Source organism: Diadema antillarum, unplaced genomic scaffold, assembly GCF_040938485.1.
Source record: "Diadema antillarum isolate AM-2024a unplaced genomic scaffold, OU_Dant_1.0 seq00002197_RagTag, whole genome shotgun sequence".
In the NCBI taxonomy this organism is placed as follows: domain Eukaryota; kingdom Metazoa; phylum Echinodermata; class Echinoidea; order Diadematoida; family Diadematidae; genus Diadema; species Diadema antillarum.
Window position 1 is genome coordinate 1,892 of NW_027272833.1, and position 18,808 is coordinate 20,699.

The window sequence follows — 18,808 nt, forward strand, 5'->3', positions numbered from 1 at the left end:
TACGAAAAGTTTGGCATAAAAAGTTTAGCAGCCCACTAAGAGACAGACGGACAAACAGTTACAAACAAAACAATAAACAAAATAATGAGCATGAGACAAGACTGGGAGAGTAACAAGACTAGGTGTGGGGGCTCCCCCCCCCCCCCCCCCCCCTCCCCCATTCTGCGGCCTCTGATTTTCGTACTCTGGAATACGTTTACACAGACCACCTGATAGAAAAAGAAAACTTCACGGTCTTCATGGGAAAATGATGATTTGATTATAAAAAGACAATAAATTAACTTCAAAGTTCTTCGAATGTATACTGTAGCAAAATTGCTGAAGATGTGGAGTGTTGATCGTTTCAGGACTTACTTTTCAATGAGACATTACAATATTCAGCATCATGTAAGGTAGACTATAAAAACAAGAGCTGAGTGAATAACTCGATGTATAAGCGGAGATGCGTGGTGATTTTTTTTTTATTCCTTGGATTCAATGAGAAAAATCCATAATGGTCATTATTCACTATTTTAATAGGCCTTTAGGCTCACCTGAAATCTATTCTTCTTCTTCTTCTGGCAATGGTTATTAGGGTATTGTTAGTCTTATTGTAAATACGTACTGGACATGTAGTGTTTATCATTTTAAAAGATATGAGAGATGGATGTTTTTGGTCAATTTGTTGATATTGGTTCTTGTAATCAACCTCATGGGCTACGCTCGATTAGCATGATATACTTTTTTTTGGAACTCTACCAATATGTAGGCCTATCAAATATGTATCATCATGATTTATCCAAATGTATAAATTAATTAATTAATCAAGCCATTCATTTATTCATTCATTCATGCATGAATTAATTAATTAATTAATTAATTCATTCATTCATTCATTCATTCATTCATTTATTATTCATTCATTCATTCATTCATTCATTCATTCATTCATTCATTCATTCATTCATTCATTCATTCATTCATTCACTCAGCAGTGAACGAGAGAGGGCAGCGTGTATGTTTTTGACACTGATCATGGAGAGTGTGGATCGCGTGTGTACGTGTGTGTTTTGTGGTGAACACATGCTCGACCACTGTCGCCACATCGAAAAATCACGCTGCTTCATCGTCTCATGTTGTTTGGACTGAGCTGTGATTTGGCGACATTCTCTGCCGAATTATCGAGCTGTAAGTAAAGCCAATGGTGAAGTAAGAGAATTTGTTGAACAAATTACTTCACGCGATTTTTAGGTGGTAGGCTGTTGTTGTTGGTTCAAATACGAAGGAGCAGAACCTCGGGGTATTGTGTCAGTAGGCAACCTATTCTCAACTCAGTCCCACTTGTTTACATTCGACGGTGGAATTAAGCAGTGCAGCAGTCTACTGTAGACTTGTTCTTTTCTAGAGTCTAGTATAAAATTGATATAAAGTTTAGACCAGAATTAGAATCCTCTTTAGAGTCTAGAGTAAAACCCCCAATTTTCGGACACTAAAGCTTTTTTGCAATATTTGTTCAACTCAAATAATACTCCACAAAATCATATCCATAAATATCAGATGGAATGTACGGTATGTCGGTAGGCTCCGACGTAAAGCCAAAGCCAAAGGCCGGCTAAGTCCTATATGAATAGTATTAGTATGATGGCATGCCTAGGGCTAGGCTTACTTAGCCTGACCAGACCGCTGTGCAAAGCACAGCAATCTGACCTGTACAAGTGTTTAAACGTTGTAAACGACCGTCGCTTTTGACGGCACGGCAAGACCACAAAAAATGTCTTTTATTTTGTTTGATTTTAACAGTAATACCACCCACCTAGAGAAATATATCGTATTTTGCTAATGGTTGAGTTGAATTTGGTGATTTGTTGGTATCCAAACCTTATGTTGAATTTTTCGGAGTAGATTGTGCGATGATTCACAAAATCAATGAACTACCACGAACGCTCAACCCGAGGTACCGTGGTAGCATTTTACGTACGCCTGTGCGTTTCGTGTGTTACGTAAAGCTTGTCGTCTGCCGGGGGGGAACTCCTCCCACTCGCTCGCGCGCACATTCGCACATCGAGATGCCGAGTCCTGAAAATCTCACTCATAAAATTTTTTTGAACTTAGCATCCCTGCATACCTTGTTGGCACAAGGTTGCATCGGGAACGTTGGAGCGCTCGTTTGTGTCCGAATTTTGGTGACTCTGCACTTGCATTCAGCCCCTGTACATTTATTCACTGCATCGGCACGTGTGGAGATTTTGTTTTTCTTTTGAGTTGCCTTCAAAGATACCATCACACTCCTGAGCTTGCGATAAGTGAAAAATCTCGCAACAGAACGATGTAATTTTCAATTTTTATCGCTTTTCCGGCGACCCAGATTCTTTCCATGGGACCTAATTTGTGCATGCTTTGGAAAAGTTGTGGCGATTCTGCATTTTTGATGGCAAAATTTGGGATTTAGATGGATTTTTTAAGGTGACTCAGGCACTTTCCTGTGGTGAACGAGTGTGCCAGTATATGAAACGATGTGATTGTACTGATATGCGTGTGTTGTGACAGTAGAATTTGCTGGCTTTGAATAAGTGATATAAAGTGTCGGGATTTTGGAGGCCGGACGAAAATTGGGGCTTTTACTCTACATCGAGAGACTTTGAGTCGGTCTGCTACTAGTACTACTAGTACTACTAGATTGTATAAGTCTGTTTTTCGAGCTAGTGATTTAATTATTTACACAGCTCTACCTAAACAATGCTAAACTTATTCACTGTTCGTTCCGGCACTCGAGTCGTGCACGTGCACTTTTGTCTGTTTTTTTGTCTTTACTGTACCACGTTTTAAATACGTCTGTCCCCTCGTCTAGAGGTGATCTTGGTCTTACAACGTAGTTAGCATTTATCATATGAAAATCAGATGTACACCAAACCATGAAATGAAATCAAATATGGTATTTATTATGTAGATTGATATGTAATATAGTCTTATAGACATGAATAGTGTTTAAATCAGCCGATTTTTTTTTGTTTTCTTGAAAAAATCTGGCATCTTCATAACTTTCGCTTTCACGAATTTCCTTCAATTCGCCCATCGTCGTACGTGGAGAGCTCCCTATCGCTGAGCCAGCGGGCGGCATCCGCATACGCTGAATGGCAGTTGTATATCACACAACATCCATTGCGACTCCTGCGGCAGCAAGCGCGAAGCTCTTCGCGGTCTCCGATCAGGCAGCCAATTTCACTGATACCAGGCATTGCAAGGTCCATTTCGTTTATTGTTGTTACCACATGCGCTTATGTGAGGTCGATAAGTCTTTCTTTCAAAAAATCAGAAAAACATTTCAATTTTGGAAAAAGTGAAGTTTCGATACTGCCATATTTTGCGCAATGTGGATTAAGTACAAAATACACCAAAGGTCATGACAAATGAGTGTGAAATTTTGACTCAGCGTGCTGAACAGATCATCCTCCTCGGGCTACTAGCGGTAGGATAGAGGCAAACCCATGTACAGGAAGGCAAAAGTAGTTCAGCTTTGTGATTAGAACACGTTGTTTGCCATACGGCCGTATTTCTTTTGAAAAGAATGATATCAATGCACCTCCAGTCATAACTGATACAGCTCGCGATCGTCGTGAATGGGCTCAGAAGTTGAGCACTGCGTGCGTAGAAAACAATGTACGTGCGCGAGAGCACCATCTAGTGCTGAATGACGAATGCTGTCTTTGTCTTGGAGTTAACGCTCTAGTTACCAGTATCACTAATAGTAGTAGTATAATCATGATAATATTATCAGTGTGAGCAGTTCATGCAAATTCAAGTACAGGTATACCTGTCAGGCACTGCAGGTTGACAGCATGTGTTTTGGTACTGTGTGCAGGTGTGTGGGATCTCGCATTGGATGTGTGTGAGTAATGAAAGCACTTACGGTATGCCACACCATTGCTCTATAAATGGTAATTCATTCCCCCTGCCCTGTGCAGCGTGATCGAGCAGAGACAGGCAGCTGTGCTGTGCAACGCAACTCAACAGTTGTTAACTTTCGTCCTTTGTGAATTAATACTGCATTAGGAAAGACTTCCATATGTGCCCCCCTCCCCCTCCCCCTCCCCCTCCCCTCCCCCTCCCCCTCCCCCGATATGTACCCCCGCTAAAATTGTGTGAAAATAGCTCTAGGTTGACATTCTAAAAGAGGGCAATAATTTTGATGGGGGTTTAGTAAAAAATGGGGGCATGGGTTTTTTTTTTTTTTTTTTTGGGGGGGGGGTTATATTACCAAAAAAAATGTCGAAAAAATTGTTTTCTCTCCTCTCACACGTTGTCTTCCTTCTCTCTCTTTCCCTTTCTCCTTCTTTCTGTCTCTCATTTTAAAGGGGGGGGGGGGAAATATGGAAGTCTAACCCAGCGGGATATCTCAAGCAGGTGATCACTATTTAATAGCCTATTGCAGAGGGCATATACATGGTAGTATGTATGTTCACTCTCTGTGGCGAAGTTATTGTGTAAAATAATGGACAACTTGAAAAAAAAAATCCCCCCTAATCTCTGGGGGTGTTTCATCAACGTTTGTCAGCGCTGACAATTTCAGCAAAATCCTTGGTTTTGATTGGCTGAGATGCTCTGGTCACTGACTGTTACTATGGTGATTCAAGTTGTCAGCGCTGATAAACGTTGATGAAACACCCCCCTGATCTGCCAGTCTGTTGCTGTCTGTACAGTTACTGATATACTGTATACGCTATATATTTCGCGGGGGTTTTATTTTCGCGAATTTCGCGAGTCGGGAGCTATTCGCGAAATTAACAACACGCGAAAATATTACCTTCCAAAATGAATCCCTTGCCTTGATGATACGAACATTTCAGTACTAGTATATCATGTCACGGCTTACCGAACAGACCATACTGGCTAAGCTTGTTTACGCACGTCCACGTCTACTTACGAATACTGTAGAGAGGGGACCACTCGTCAGAAATCTAGCGCGATGGACTTAACCACTTCAAAAATGTTGAATTCTAACTTACTAGTTCGCAGAGTTTGGTAAGTTTTTTTCATGCAGTGTATAACTAGTATCATTCTTATTTGCTAGTAAGTTGAAAATTCACACTTTCTTTGCCACTTCATATTTTCTCTGGTCCACCAATCGCGAATTTAACCACTCGCGAAAATGTGTGACAGCGGCAATTCGCGAAAATTTATGTACGCGAAAATTATAGCGTATACAGTACGGGCAGACACTACATGCATACATACACACACAGCCTCTCCTGCCTGTGACGGGTGACTTGCGCAAATTGTGGTGGCGGCGCATAAATGAAGGAGACATTAAAATACAGTATTTGCATAATATTCAATTGATGTGGCCAGCTAGGATGTTCAAAGGGAAGCTACTACATATATCACAGATTTCTTCACACATTGTGCAATGACCTTGCAAATTTTCTCCGATGCAGCATTTTAAATGTAAAGCTCGATAATCCTGCAGCGGAGAGCAAAGACATGCGATATCGCGCATTATCATCTATATAGGATGTTTTAGCGGCGCACTAAAAACGCGTATTGTAGTCCGCTCAATTTTTACCGTTCAATATCAGAGCATATTGAACGAAACGCATAGGCCAACGTATTAATTCTCCATAGGCTACCGTTGTTACTTGCCATTCAAGATCACACCATATTCAATTCTGTCTCATCTATCGCGCGAGCGCTTGCTGAATGCGCAAACGCTTGCTACTAGTGCGCGTCATTTTGTTACAATTCACAAGCGCGCAGACATCTTGCTAGTTGTTTGTTTCATACGCAGTTTTAGGGGCTTCCCCTTTTCAGCGCTGGGATGTGACTGCCGAGTCAACTTCCAAGACGAGTAGAAGCCGGGTAATTTTGTGCAGTTTATGCTTGCTCTGCTTGATTGTATAGATGATAATAATTATATTGGATGACCCTGATTCATGGGATACCAGGGGATATTGCACTCGTTAGGGTCAATATTGCACTCATCTTCGATTCGTGCAATATTGGCCCTAACTTGTGCAATATTCCCTGGTATCCCATTCATAGCCATCCAATATAATATAAGTGTTTGCTGTGTCAAAATCGCAGGGTGAGGAGGGCTTATGTGATGCTAACACTTGTCAAATGGCGTTCCATATACAACAAGAGCACCTCGCTGGCTGCTCAGTGCGTGGTGGTTCATGGGATATCACCCTGGCACACGGGGAATGAGGTACGGATAATAAGGCGCCGCAAAGTGCATGATTGCCACTTTTCCAAGCATGACATGTAGTAATTACTAGTAGTCTTACGTCTAGACAGACAGTAGACATCTACTTTAGTGCCAGTGGGTAGAGATACAGTGTTATCGGGCTAGCTAGTAACCAAACACTACAGTGAAGTGTAGTCAGTGACTCAACTTTACTTGATATATGAGATTTCTACTCACATCTCCACCAACCTCTGGTTGCACTGCCATATCAGGAACGATTAGCCTTTTGTTATTCAGATGCATCTAGTGTAAAGTTACCAAGTTATGTTTAGTAGGCTATATTGTATGTGTATACATTATGTAGATGATGACTGGCGGGGGAGGGAACATACACGTACCAAATGTTCCACCTGAAGGGTTTGAAATGCTATTGAGGGAGGTTATAAGTCCCAAGATGAAGTCGAGGGACACCCGAAATAGCATTAGCCTCCCGAAATAGCATTTCAAACCCTGAGGATGGAACGTTTGGTACATGTTCCCAACAACAAAAGTCATCATCTGTTATATTACATGGGTTAGTCAAATCTGCTTTTTCACATTGTATGGAATAGGCAAATTTATCCTATCAATTGCGTGAAAAATATGATCGTTCAATCGTTTGGTATCGATTGCCATTTGCTACGTGAAAATGTTTTCCCATGGGAGAACATTACAAAAATGTTCTGCCCATGGGCGAACATAACCAATGTGCCTCCATCACGTGACTGTGTTTAGCCAATCACTAACCGGTATTTGACAAACCCATTTAATATCAGCAAATGGTCTTAGAGTCAGACCTTTCAGCAACCAAACAGTGTTGCATAGAAATTGTAGAATATTTCCTATGTTTTCTTCAGGGGGCAGAAACTTGCATGCGTGCTAGGGTAATAATGGAAGTGATGTGTTTTGCTGATATTTTTAAAAAGACAATCCAGGGTTCCAGGAGTCATGCACTGTTCTGGCCAGACTCTGTCACTTATCTATTCTGATATGTTTCTGCTTCTCAACAATACCATTGCGAACAAAATTCAACAATCAATAGTGAAATTATTGCCATAAATATTGTTGGGTGCCTGCAGAAATAAGAGTTACCAATTCACTATCATTCTCAACACATATCACCTTCTGAAGTTAGCCAGTCATTCTGGTGGAAAGCTGACATCTGTAATGCTCCTGACCCCAGTTGCGAGAACTACAGAAATCAAATGCAAGTCCCCCAAATCACACTAAACTGGCCCAAAGTCCTTGAAAACAAGGAAAAGTAGAAATTACGCGGTGCGTAACATATGTCCCCGCCGGAAGTAGCATTTTGTAACAAAATGTGCAATATAGGTAAAAAATCAAGGTCAAAGGTCAAAGAAGTCAAAGGTCAAAATTCTGTGTAGAAGTTTTGAAGCCCTCACCTAGTGCCATCACATAAAGCAAATGGAATCGAAATTGGGTTAGAAATGGCGAAGGAGTAGCATTTTGTAGCCAATGTACAATATAGGTCAAAAATCAAGGTCAAAGGTCAAAGAAGACAAAGGTCAAAATTCTGTGTAGAAGTTTTGAAGCCCTCACCTAGTGCTATCACATAAAGCAAACGGAATCGAAATCGGGTTAGAAATGGCGAAGGAGTAGCATTCTGTAGCAAAATGCACAATATAGGTCAAAAATCAAGGTCAAAGGTCAAAGAAGTCAAAGGTCAAAATTCTGTGTAGAAGTTTTGAAGCCCTCAACTAGTGCCATCATATAAAGCAAACGGAATCGAAATCGGGTTAAAAATGGCGAAGGAGTAGCATTTCGTAGCAAAATGTACAATATAGGTCAAAAATCAAGGTCAAAGGTCAAAGAAGTCAAAGGTCAAAATTCTGTGTAGAAGTTTTGAAGCCCTCACCTAGTGCCATCACATAAAGCAAACGGAATCGAAATCGGGTTAGAAATGGCGAAGGAGTAGCATTTTGTAGCAAAATGTACAATATAGGTCAAAAAATCAAGGTCAAAGGTCAAAGAAGTCAAAGGTCAAAATTCTGTGTAGAAGTTTTGAAGCCCTCACCTAGTGCCATCACATAAAGCAAACGGAATCGAAATCGGGTTAGAAATGGCGAAGGAGTAGCATTTTGTAGCAAAATGTACAATATAGGTCAAAGGTCAAGGTCAAAGGTCACGACTGAAATTCTGTGTAGAAGTTTCAAAGCTCCCATGTAGTGCTATCATATAAAGCAAACAGAATCAAAATTGGCTCATAAATGACAGAGAAGTAGCAAATTGAAGATTTTGATCACACACGGACGCACACACGGACACACGGACACACGGACACACGGACGGACGGACGGACAGACGGACGGACACACGGACACACACACGTACGGAGCCCGTTTCATAGTCCCCTGCTCGAACTCGTTCGGCGGGGACAATTATTGTGTGTGCAAATCTTATTTATTTCACACTAGTTTGACTGTAGTGTGAGAGGAAAGTCATAATTGGCTTCTGCACGAGGCATCTGTGATGTACAAATTGTACATCACACTATGTGCTGGTTGCATGAACATTGAATGGTCTAATTGATGGAAGGGAATGGGTTATGGGAATGATTTTGAGTTATCTGTGTTGCACTGTCAGTGGTAAGTTGAATTAATGTACTGTAGGCCTATATCCAGTGACCGAGGTAGTGCGTCTTGAGCACTCTACAGACAGGATTTTGCGCAATGTACAATCGTAAGTTTTAATTAATAATAATGATGATAATAATAATAATGATAATAATAATAATGATAATAATAATAATAATAATAATAATAATAATAATAATAATAACAGAGACTCCAACCCCAAGCACCTTCTGATCTGGAGATTCTCCCGCCCGAAACCCCTAGCGAACGGGAGACTCCAAGTTCATGTGTGCGAAGCGCGAAGTTCCTAGGGTTCTAGATGCTCTCTGGTGCTATCTAAGGCTTATTTTTTCAACATACAATAGCAATAACTAAGAAATCCTTTCCAGCGGGAGACACAGAGCTAGGGCAGGAGAAATTAAATCTCAAGCGGGAGAACGGGAGATTTTGCAAAAATGGATTTTCGGCGGGAGATCTCCCGTCGAAAATGGGAGAGTTGGAGTCTCTGTAATAATAATAAGAACAAGAAGAAGAAGAAGAAGAAGAAGTATTATTGTCCCCGCCGAACGAGTTCGAGCAGGGGACTATGAAACGGGCTCCGTACGTGTGTGTGTCCGTGTGTGTGTCCGTCCGTGTGTCCGTCCGTGTGTCCGTCCGTGTGTCCGTGCGTCCGTGCGTCCGTGTGTGATCAAAATGTTCAGTTTGCTACTTCTCTGTCATTTATGAGCCGATTTTGATTCTGTTTGCTTTATATGATAGCACTATGTGGGAGCTTTGAAACTTCTACACAGAATTTCAGTTGTGACCTTTGACCTTGACCTTTGACCTATATTGTATATTTTGCTACAAAATGCTACTCCTTCGCCATTTCTAACCCGATTTCGATTCTGTTTGCTTTATGTGATGGCACTAGGTAAGGGCTTCAAAAGTTCTACACAGAATTTTGACCTTTGACTTCTTTGACCTTTGACCTTGATTTTTGACCTGTATTGTACAATTTGCTACAAAATGCTACTCCTTCGCCATTTCTAACCCGATTTCGATTCTGTTTGCTTTATGTGATGGCACTAGGTAAGGGCTTCAAAAGTTCTACACAGAATTTTGACCTTTGACTTCTTTGACCTTTGACCTTGATTTTTGACCTGTATTGTACATTTTGCTACAAAATGCTACTCCTTCGCCATTTCTAACCCGATTTCGATTCCGTTTGATTTATGTGATGGCACTAGGTGAGGGCTTCAAAACTTTTACACAGAATTTTGACCTTTGACTTCTTTGACCTTTGACCTTGATTTTTGACCTATATTGTACAATGGCTACAAAATGCTACTCCTTCGCCATTTCTAACCCGATTTCGATTCCGTTTGCTTTATGTGATGGCAGCAGGTGAGGGCTTCAAAACTTTCTACACAGAATTTTGACCTTTGACTTCTTTGACCTTTGACCTTGATTTTTGACCTGTATTGTACATTTTGCTACAAAATGCTACTTCCGGCGGGGACATATATTACGCACCGCATAATTTCTACTTTTCCTTGTTATTATTATTATTATTGTTATTATTATTATTATTATTATTATTATTATTATTATCATTGTTATTATTATTATTATTATTATAACTATTATTATCATTATTTTATTACTTTTTCCTCTTTCCTCCTAGGTTTTGTGAATAATGGGACGTCGCCGATCAAAGCGCAAGCCTGAGGCAAAAAAGAAGACCTTGGGAACACTGGAGACACAGTTCACATGCCCTTTCTGCAACCATGAAAAGTCATGTGATGTAAAGATGTGAGTAACAAGTGTTTCCATTCTTTAGAATCTTTATCAGTCATTTTACCATGTTCATGAAATCAGGTCATTTGAAAATATAACAGGGCAATGATTTTTGTTTCCCCCTGGAATTATGTGTTACCATTGATTTTTTTTCTTCTTTTGTTTGAGTTTGAATTGTCTTTGATTTCCATGATGGTGAAATATTGTGTGTTTTATACAGTTACTTGGTGTGTATGATCCTGAAAAATTGTTGCTGGAAAATAAAATAAATTGAAATTGAAATTGAAATGGATGTTGGACATTATCAAGACAATGTGATGTTCCATGACTTATCTTTTTTTATATACTGTATACACTTTGCCCTATTGTATTGCAGGGATCGGACCAGGAATGTTGGCGTTATCTCTTGCAGAGTCTGCCTGGAGGACTTTCAAACAAGCATTACATGTATCCTTTTACATTTTACATTTTGTTGTGCTGATAGTGACCATAAGTGAGTTGAAAACAAAATGCCCTCTGTTTCCTATGTCTCCGTGTCATATACTGTAAAATCAGAAATGTTCACATGCATGAAACTTTCACAATTTTCGCCAGGAGCCAAGATTTGTGAGACTAAAATGCATGTGAAAGGTTTTGTCTACACAATGTATTGAATGCCAGTGGTAATCTGCGAAAGTTTCATGCCTTGAAAAAAAGTCCCATCGGCTCCAAATCGAGAATGGTTATGGTTACAATAACCAAAGCAGGCTTCATTAGAGTTGCAGAAGATTAAACTATTTCGGAAAGTTTGACATTCATTCCCCCATTATTTAAAAAGAAAATAAAGATATAAAATGCCTCTTCTTTCATGATGTATACTAATGTGAACCAAAAAGACCCCTAAGCTAATAGGGTTCTTGACAGAGTCCAAAGTGCTGTCTTTTAGTATGAAGTTTCATTAAAATTTGAACAATAAGCCATTCAAATAAACTTTTTTTTTTTCAAACAGTTTCTCTCGAAGTAATCTTTCATTACTAATACCATATTAGGATTTCAACGAGAGGCCATAGGCTATGACATCTCCAAAATCCTATTAATTGTGCGAGAAATAGATTTATGTTCACCTGGGACAAGCAAGCCACAAACAAGCTTTTTTTCTCTAAGATACAAGTACTTCCAAGAAAGGTTAAATCAGAGTTGCCAACTGTTACTTTTTTGCAGTAGTTTATACTGTTTTTTTGCCCAAAATACTGCAGGCTTCATGGAGAATATTATTTTTCACCTAATCGTAGGAAATGAAATAGGAAAAGTAGAAAAAAAATGTTTTCCCACCAGAAATACTGCTCAGAATACTGCAGTGCTGTTAATAAGTTTGGCATCCCAGGGTAAAGTGTACCTGAACAGCAACGAAATATATGTCATGATATTTAGTAGGACATCTAGAAGGGATTTCTGTGTGTAAGCTGGGGGCAGTCACAGTGTATACCCCATAAAAAGAGATGATTAGCATAGGAAGTTCTCGGTTGACATTACTAGTAGTTGTGTGAAGCAGATGAGAAATGGGACTGATATGTGAGGAATGCTTGAACCCCCGTTTTTATATTTGGCTGGCTTCCAGTTTGCAGACTCAGTGTAACAGTCTATTTCCTGGCATCCAGTAACAACTGTCTTCCATTGTCAGATGTTCTAGTTTGACTCACCCATGAAAGAGGTAACTTGTCTACTGATGCAGACCCAGAGTATTCTGTTCAGGGTTTTAAAGTGATTGCTGTTTTTTGTTTTTGCTTGTTTTAATGTTATCATTTTTTATTTATTTATTTATTTATTTATTTATTTATTTATTTATTTTTTTTTTTAGCTGTTACAAAGCTCATCTAAAGGGAATTCATTTTTTTTTCTTTAAAGCAAGAGTATTATTTACATTTTGATTGCTGGTATTTTTTATTTTAATAGAATATTTTTCCCAACCTCAAAGCTCATCTATAATGATTCATTATCATTTTTCATTTTTTTATGGGAAAGTAACAAAAACAGTAACAGAAGCAACATAGTAAACAAATGCAACACTGCCTTTCTCATTCATATAATATGATGACTATGGTGTTTGTATTTTGGAATCAAATTCAAATGAGGTCTGAGTTTGTCACTCACTTAGGTCTATTTTGCTATTATGGGGAGTCCTAAAAAAAAAAAAAATTCCAGAAGGGTCCTGTATACATTTTCAGCTAGATAGATTGTTGAATGGTCTCTGTAAGGGTCATACCTGGTAGTTGGGCAATGATCTGAAATGAGCATGATGTGCTGCAAAGGAGAAGTCAAGCATGAATATTTAATTCTTCTCGAGTCTTTGATCTCAGCTTGAATCATGAGTTGATGGGACTTGAGGAAGATGCACTTTTATTTCCCTGGCCTATTACACGGTTGACATGTCATGTACAAAAGATTACTTTTTGTGGCAAAGACCAGGAAGGGCCTGGGATTTTTTGAAGCGCAGAGAGAATAAGAAAGGACAAGGCGAGTCACTCCAGGCAGCGGGGGAAAGGAAAAAGAAAAGAGTAGTATACGTGTAGTATGATGAAGGTGAGAGGGAGGACAGTTGGGACGTGGCATTTGTGATGTTGGAGGAACAAAAGTTTTAATGGGGCGAAGAAAGAGTCAACCAAGTAAGGGAGTCCCAACACAGAAACTGTAGATGGCAAGCTCGTCCTAATTACAGCGCTGGGCTAATGCAAATCTGTCATGTGTGTTACTTGTGACTCTTTAAAATGCTGCTGTGTACATGTTACCATATAACTTCCTTGCAGTCTTCGTTCCGCACACTCTTTTGTCAGCATAAAATAAAAACAAAAAAACAAAAATCTGATTAGTAAGCAAATTCTATGGACAAGACTTGGCCTCCATCCCTAATAGAATAATGAATCCAAGGTTTCCACCTTCTCATAGTCTTTAAAATATCTTGGTTTAGCTGTGTTCTGCTCTCATGAATGCTTTCAAAAGTAAATATCTGCTCCGTGTAGAATTTGACTTCAGATCCAACAAAAATAACAATGATGATTTCATTTATTTCTCCTTGAGAGCAGTGATCTTAGTTGCAGCCATATGCAAAATTTACACTAAAGTTCCATATTATTAGGTGATGGCATGATCTCTGAATCTCACATTTGCTTAATCTTCTTTAATGACTTTTTTTCTCTCTCTCCTGTCTAATGTGCCTTTGAGAAGTTAAAATCATATTTTATACTTTAAGATAGTTGTACAGTTGTATGATATTAGCTGCCTTGTCTTTCAGTAGTAGTGAGTAAGAGATTTAGGTAGAATCAATGGTCCGATCAGCTTGTTTTTTGCTTGACTGTCCTTGTAGTGTTTCATGTACTAATCTTCTTAATAAAGGAAGTGTTGTACTTTAACGAGATTTTACCCTTGCAGTTGGTTTATCCGTAAAACTCAGCAACCACACTATTTTGCTATGTCACACTAGAATGGTCAAGATTGCAGAAACAAACCTACTGCTGAAAGAGAAAATTGAAGAACTGTAAACAAAGTCTGTTGCTGACTGCCCTTGTGCTCTAGCTCTGATGTATATCTATCTTACAAATACCATGCCCAAATAGGCCTACCGTATGTGTTAACAATGTCTTCATGGCATTTACTTACCCCCCCCCCCCCCCCAACTTAGGAATGCCCTACCCCTGTTCATCCATAAAGCTTTATCTTTAGAAATATTCCGGAAGGTTTTAAAAACCCACTTATTGACTTTATGATTTCAATTTGTTATAGCTGTGTTAGAAAGAGTAATCTGTGTGATCTTACTTGTAACTATAACCATCGTGAACAAACTTATGCTTAGTAGTGTGTACAAAGTTGATATGGTTATCTTGGTTAACATTGTATAGCAGGCAGTGTGTCTATTGACCAGCATGGCTGTCCTCAGTTCATTGATGCTATCAAAGCCTGTGTCCTTCTTTATACAGACTCAACGAAAGTGGCCCTACTTCTTCCTCTTTTTGCAATTCCTTGTTAAGGCTCCCAGAGTGCTGTGCACAGTGTTCCGCTAATCTCATCCTTCTCTCACACACTTTGTCAGACACTTTGTAATCTACCATATTAGTCGACATTTCTAATGTTGTCACTCCATGACACATAAAGAGCTATTCTGGGCATGCATAAAAGTTACATTATAAAAGATATGATAAGTAAAGATTTTTCCAGTGTTGTGTCAGAGGTCATTTATGATGTGAAATCCTTGGTCACTTCTCTTTCCTTGACCAGTCAATCAATCCATAGATCTATCAGAACCAGTGGATGTATACAGCGACTGGATCGATGCCTGCGAACAAGCCAATGCCTAGCCCCAGTGACGTCACCCCTGGTTTCTCTCTAGCCTCTTGATGTTTATGATTTTTGTTTTTCATTTAACAGGAACTTTTTTTCATCACTTTCGGTACACATTCTTTCGCAAAAGTGACTTTCCAGAATAATGCTGTCAAGGCAATATTTTGACCAGGTTCATTTTTCAGTTTTTCTGCGTATATATATTTACTCATCTCTACCATTAATGTTTTTATGGAAAGTAGTTATTGATAATGGAGAGTGCTACATGTAGATGCAAAATTAAAAGCTTGTGTCATCTTCTGATCTGAGCAGAAATGAATTGTAGTCAGCCACTACATTGACAGCGTGGAAATCATGATCATTGTTCCTCTTCATTTATCAGTAAAACTTTTGATGGTTGCATTTTCCATGCAAAGCAGAACCAGCAGTGTTGAGTGTTTTGTGTCATACAAAAAAAAAAAAATATTTCCATACAAAATGAAAAACAAAAACATTGCATTTATCTACAATTTATATTAGTAATTGATCACTAGGGGTGACTAACAGTAGTGGAGGTGTCATGTACATTTCTTGCTTTAGAAATTAAACATTGTTCTTTAGTCTTAGCACAAGCAGCTTGAACATCATTACGATGAAATCATGATTCATATTTCTTTGATGCAGTACATGATTTTTTTTCTTTGTTTATGTCTACTGAACATGTTTAAAATCCAATGTTGTTTAACAAGTTTAGCATTGTATTGATGTATTGACCAATGTAAGCACAGCAAATGCAAAAACATGTCTTCATGATGCCCCCTGCTTTATTGTATATACCTTTAAATCTCCATTATTCATTTGAAATACCTGTACTGGTATTTGATTTCTTTTTCTTTTCTTCATTTTTTCCTCTCTTGCTTATAAGTATTCCAGGTTTTAAAGGGATTGCTGTTTTTCTCTATATGAGAATGATTAGGAAGTATTGTAAAGTAGACCTTTGACCCTTTATTACTTTTGATCAGTGGGAGAAGACCATCCAATTTGCATATCAGTACCTGGTATATTTCAAAGGGGTTATTTACCACCTACAGTATTGTAAGGATTGTTGATGGAATTGAAAGTGAAATATTCAAGTGAATGTTGCCATGAAATTACATAGGACCAAGGTGTGCAAATGTTTAGCTCTTTTCCGTTTGCTGCAGAGTTCTGCATCTCACCAATTAGCAGTGTTCACTGCAGTATGAACTAGCTGCGTAGCTGGTTTATATAGAGTGCAATTGATATACGCCATGGCAACAACTCGAGCCACAGGAAATAAGTCAAGTTATCTGTGGTATGACGTGCTGAGACATAAATGAAATGTTGTACAGCATAAAACCAGCTTGGCTGGTAGGGTTCTGATGTCATTCTACAGTTTATGTCAGGGCTCAAATTAGGATTCTTTCCTCTTTTTTTTTTTTTTTCAAGAAAAAGCTGCTACTAGTATGTTTTCATGCAGCACACATAAGAGGTTCTAGAAAGGGCATTAATGGTGTCCAAGGTCAAACAGTGATTCTTTGCGAGGCTAATCATCAGAGTGTATCCACAGCTATGACTTTCGGACTGATTTGAAGGTCCCCTGTCAATCATGTTATTTGACCTGTTCTGATGTAAAATGATCTACGAATTGCAGATTTTGGAACTGATTCTGCACTCACGAAGCTCTTCCTTTTACAGAAAAAAAAGATAAATTTCTCATACCTTTTGTGATGTTGTCATGACGAAATTCAGCTGAAATATGCATCACATTACAAAATGGTATGTGTGAAGACCCATTCGCATCAGCAGATTATCATTGCTATTAATACTAGTTCTGGAAAAGAATTTGATGTCATGGGGCCTTTAAGCCCCGTCTTTTCATGTTGCATAATTCTCTGACATGTGGGTTCACTGAAATGCACGTCTTTAATACCGTAGACACGAGGTCTGATAGTATACAAATAATATGCATCAGTGAGAGCATTCTTAAAGTAAGAATAACAACACAAGGTACCCTTGGACCAGTCTAACATGCCCTTGGTGATAACCAAGGGTGTTTGGACTATTTGGAAGGGACCGAGTGTGAGTAATACTCTTGCTTGAACAATCTGTATGTGTATTAATTGCTTTGTAAAATAATGAAGCAGATCTTTATCATTTCATAAATCACCCTTATCGTGAGTAAATGCAAAATGCATCTACAATTGTGTCATAAGCTCCCACTAAAATTATTATTTTTTACTTAATTTTTTGGTGTTTTTTTTACTCTGTGGGATAAAGAGTGTGCCTGCTGTAACCATGTCTTTATTTTGTCCAAACTCAATTGAGCCTTTTAATTTTTATTTAATGAGAACTATGACTTTATGTCATTGAGCAGTGTGAATAGACCGTGTATATAAAGAGCAAAGTTATTGCTGATGTAAATATGTAAATAGGGGAGATATTAAAAAAAGAAGCACACATGTTGAATGCATTTTTGTGGCAGGCAGGCACGCTGAGTACCGTTAGGTATCTACTGACTTGTTCTAACTCTTTGTGATCGTGCAACGCAATTTATCATTTGTGGATAGTATTCAGTGGAATATCAGAAAAAACAACAACAGACGAACAACTTTGCTTCATTCAGGGGAATGCTGTGATGAATTATCAAGTTGGAATTTGCATATTGCATGTAGTAATGCGATATCAGACAACATAACTACAGTTGAACCTCTCTTATCCGGCCTCCCTTTATCCAGATCTCTCTATTATACGGACGCAATCTCACCGTGATTTTTTTAAAATTATTACGGGAGGAAAGGGGGATTCCCAACTCCTTGAGAACTCCTACACAAACACACATGAATTACATATACTTGATACATTTCTTAATAATTATTTAGGTAAATCATCCCAAGAATTTATAAAAGAAAATGATTTCATTCTTGCAAACGCAAACCTCTATTTTGGGGTCTGTTACTGAGTGTAACAATGAAAAGGTTGCAGTATACACATTACTACATGTGGTACTACAATGGGCTACATCAGTACATGTATATGTATATGTACATGTATAAAGCATTGAGTCTCCCGTATCCGGCCAAATCCCTTATCCGGATGAGCCCCGGTCCTGACTTGTCCAGATATGAGAGGTTCAACTGTATATGCTGTGACGGTAATCTGATTTTTTTTTCAATCATTCCTGAAAAATGCATGCAAATGTTATTTCTGGTGATTGTTTCTGACCAAGTAGGTGATCGGTCATGATGATTTAGGTGATTACCAGAATGCCTGGAAAATATTTGATTTGCAGCTTATGATAATTTGCCATTAATCAGTTTACGTATTTATTGGTTCATCCAAGGTTTGTAATTTAAAGCAATGTAGTGTATTTTGAGAGTCATTTATGGCCTAAATATGGCAAGACAGTCTGTATCCTATGGGGTAAAATTGCTTGAAAGAATCATGCCAAAAATTTACCCAAGGTTGAAATTTTTTTTGTTCATTTTTTAAAGTTTGTGTAGTTTTTTTTGTGTGTGTGTTTTTGGATATTGCTTATCTTGAAATAGTGACATGGTTCACAACGATCAAGATGTGTTTTGCACATGAGTTGACATTTTAGAAAACAAATACTGCATGTGAACATCAGGTGTCTATATAGGATTTATCTACCCTGTGTAATTTTGAATGGCTCAAATTGCATGTCATTTTTTTTTATTCTGTGAAGAGTGGGCATGGAAGCCACATTTATGAGTTTATGAATTACAAAGTGATAGAAAAAAATTGTCAACTTTTTCATGCTTTGAGCAAAAGTTTAAATCATGCCTAAATGATTTCCATCCATGATACCAAAAAGAAAGATTTCCTTTTCTTTGAAGGATGCTTGTGTGAAGGCTAATGTGAAGGTTAATGTGAAAGGTACTATGCTCAAATGTGAGGTTAAAAACAA

General features: G+C 38.5%; 1 protein-coding gene across 1 annotated transcript; it reads left to right on the forward strand.

The window, feature by feature from the left end:
• The first annotated feature begins 1,093 nt into the window (after positions 1-1,093).
• LOC139714225 (transcription elongation factor 1 homolog) lies at positions 1,094-16,995 on the forward strand. The gene is made up of 4 exons (XM_071625941.1): positions 1,094-1,167; positions 10,460-10,587; positions 10,949-11,019; positions 14,836-16,995. Exons 2-4 carry the CDS (start codon positions 10,472-10,474, stop codon positions 14,898-14,900), a joined length of 252 nt encoding a protein of 83 aa, XP_071482042.1. The 5' UTR covers positions 1,094-1,167; positions 10,460-10,471; the 3' UTR covers positions 14,901-16,995.
• Positions 16,996-18,808: the final 1,813 nt, after the last annotated feature.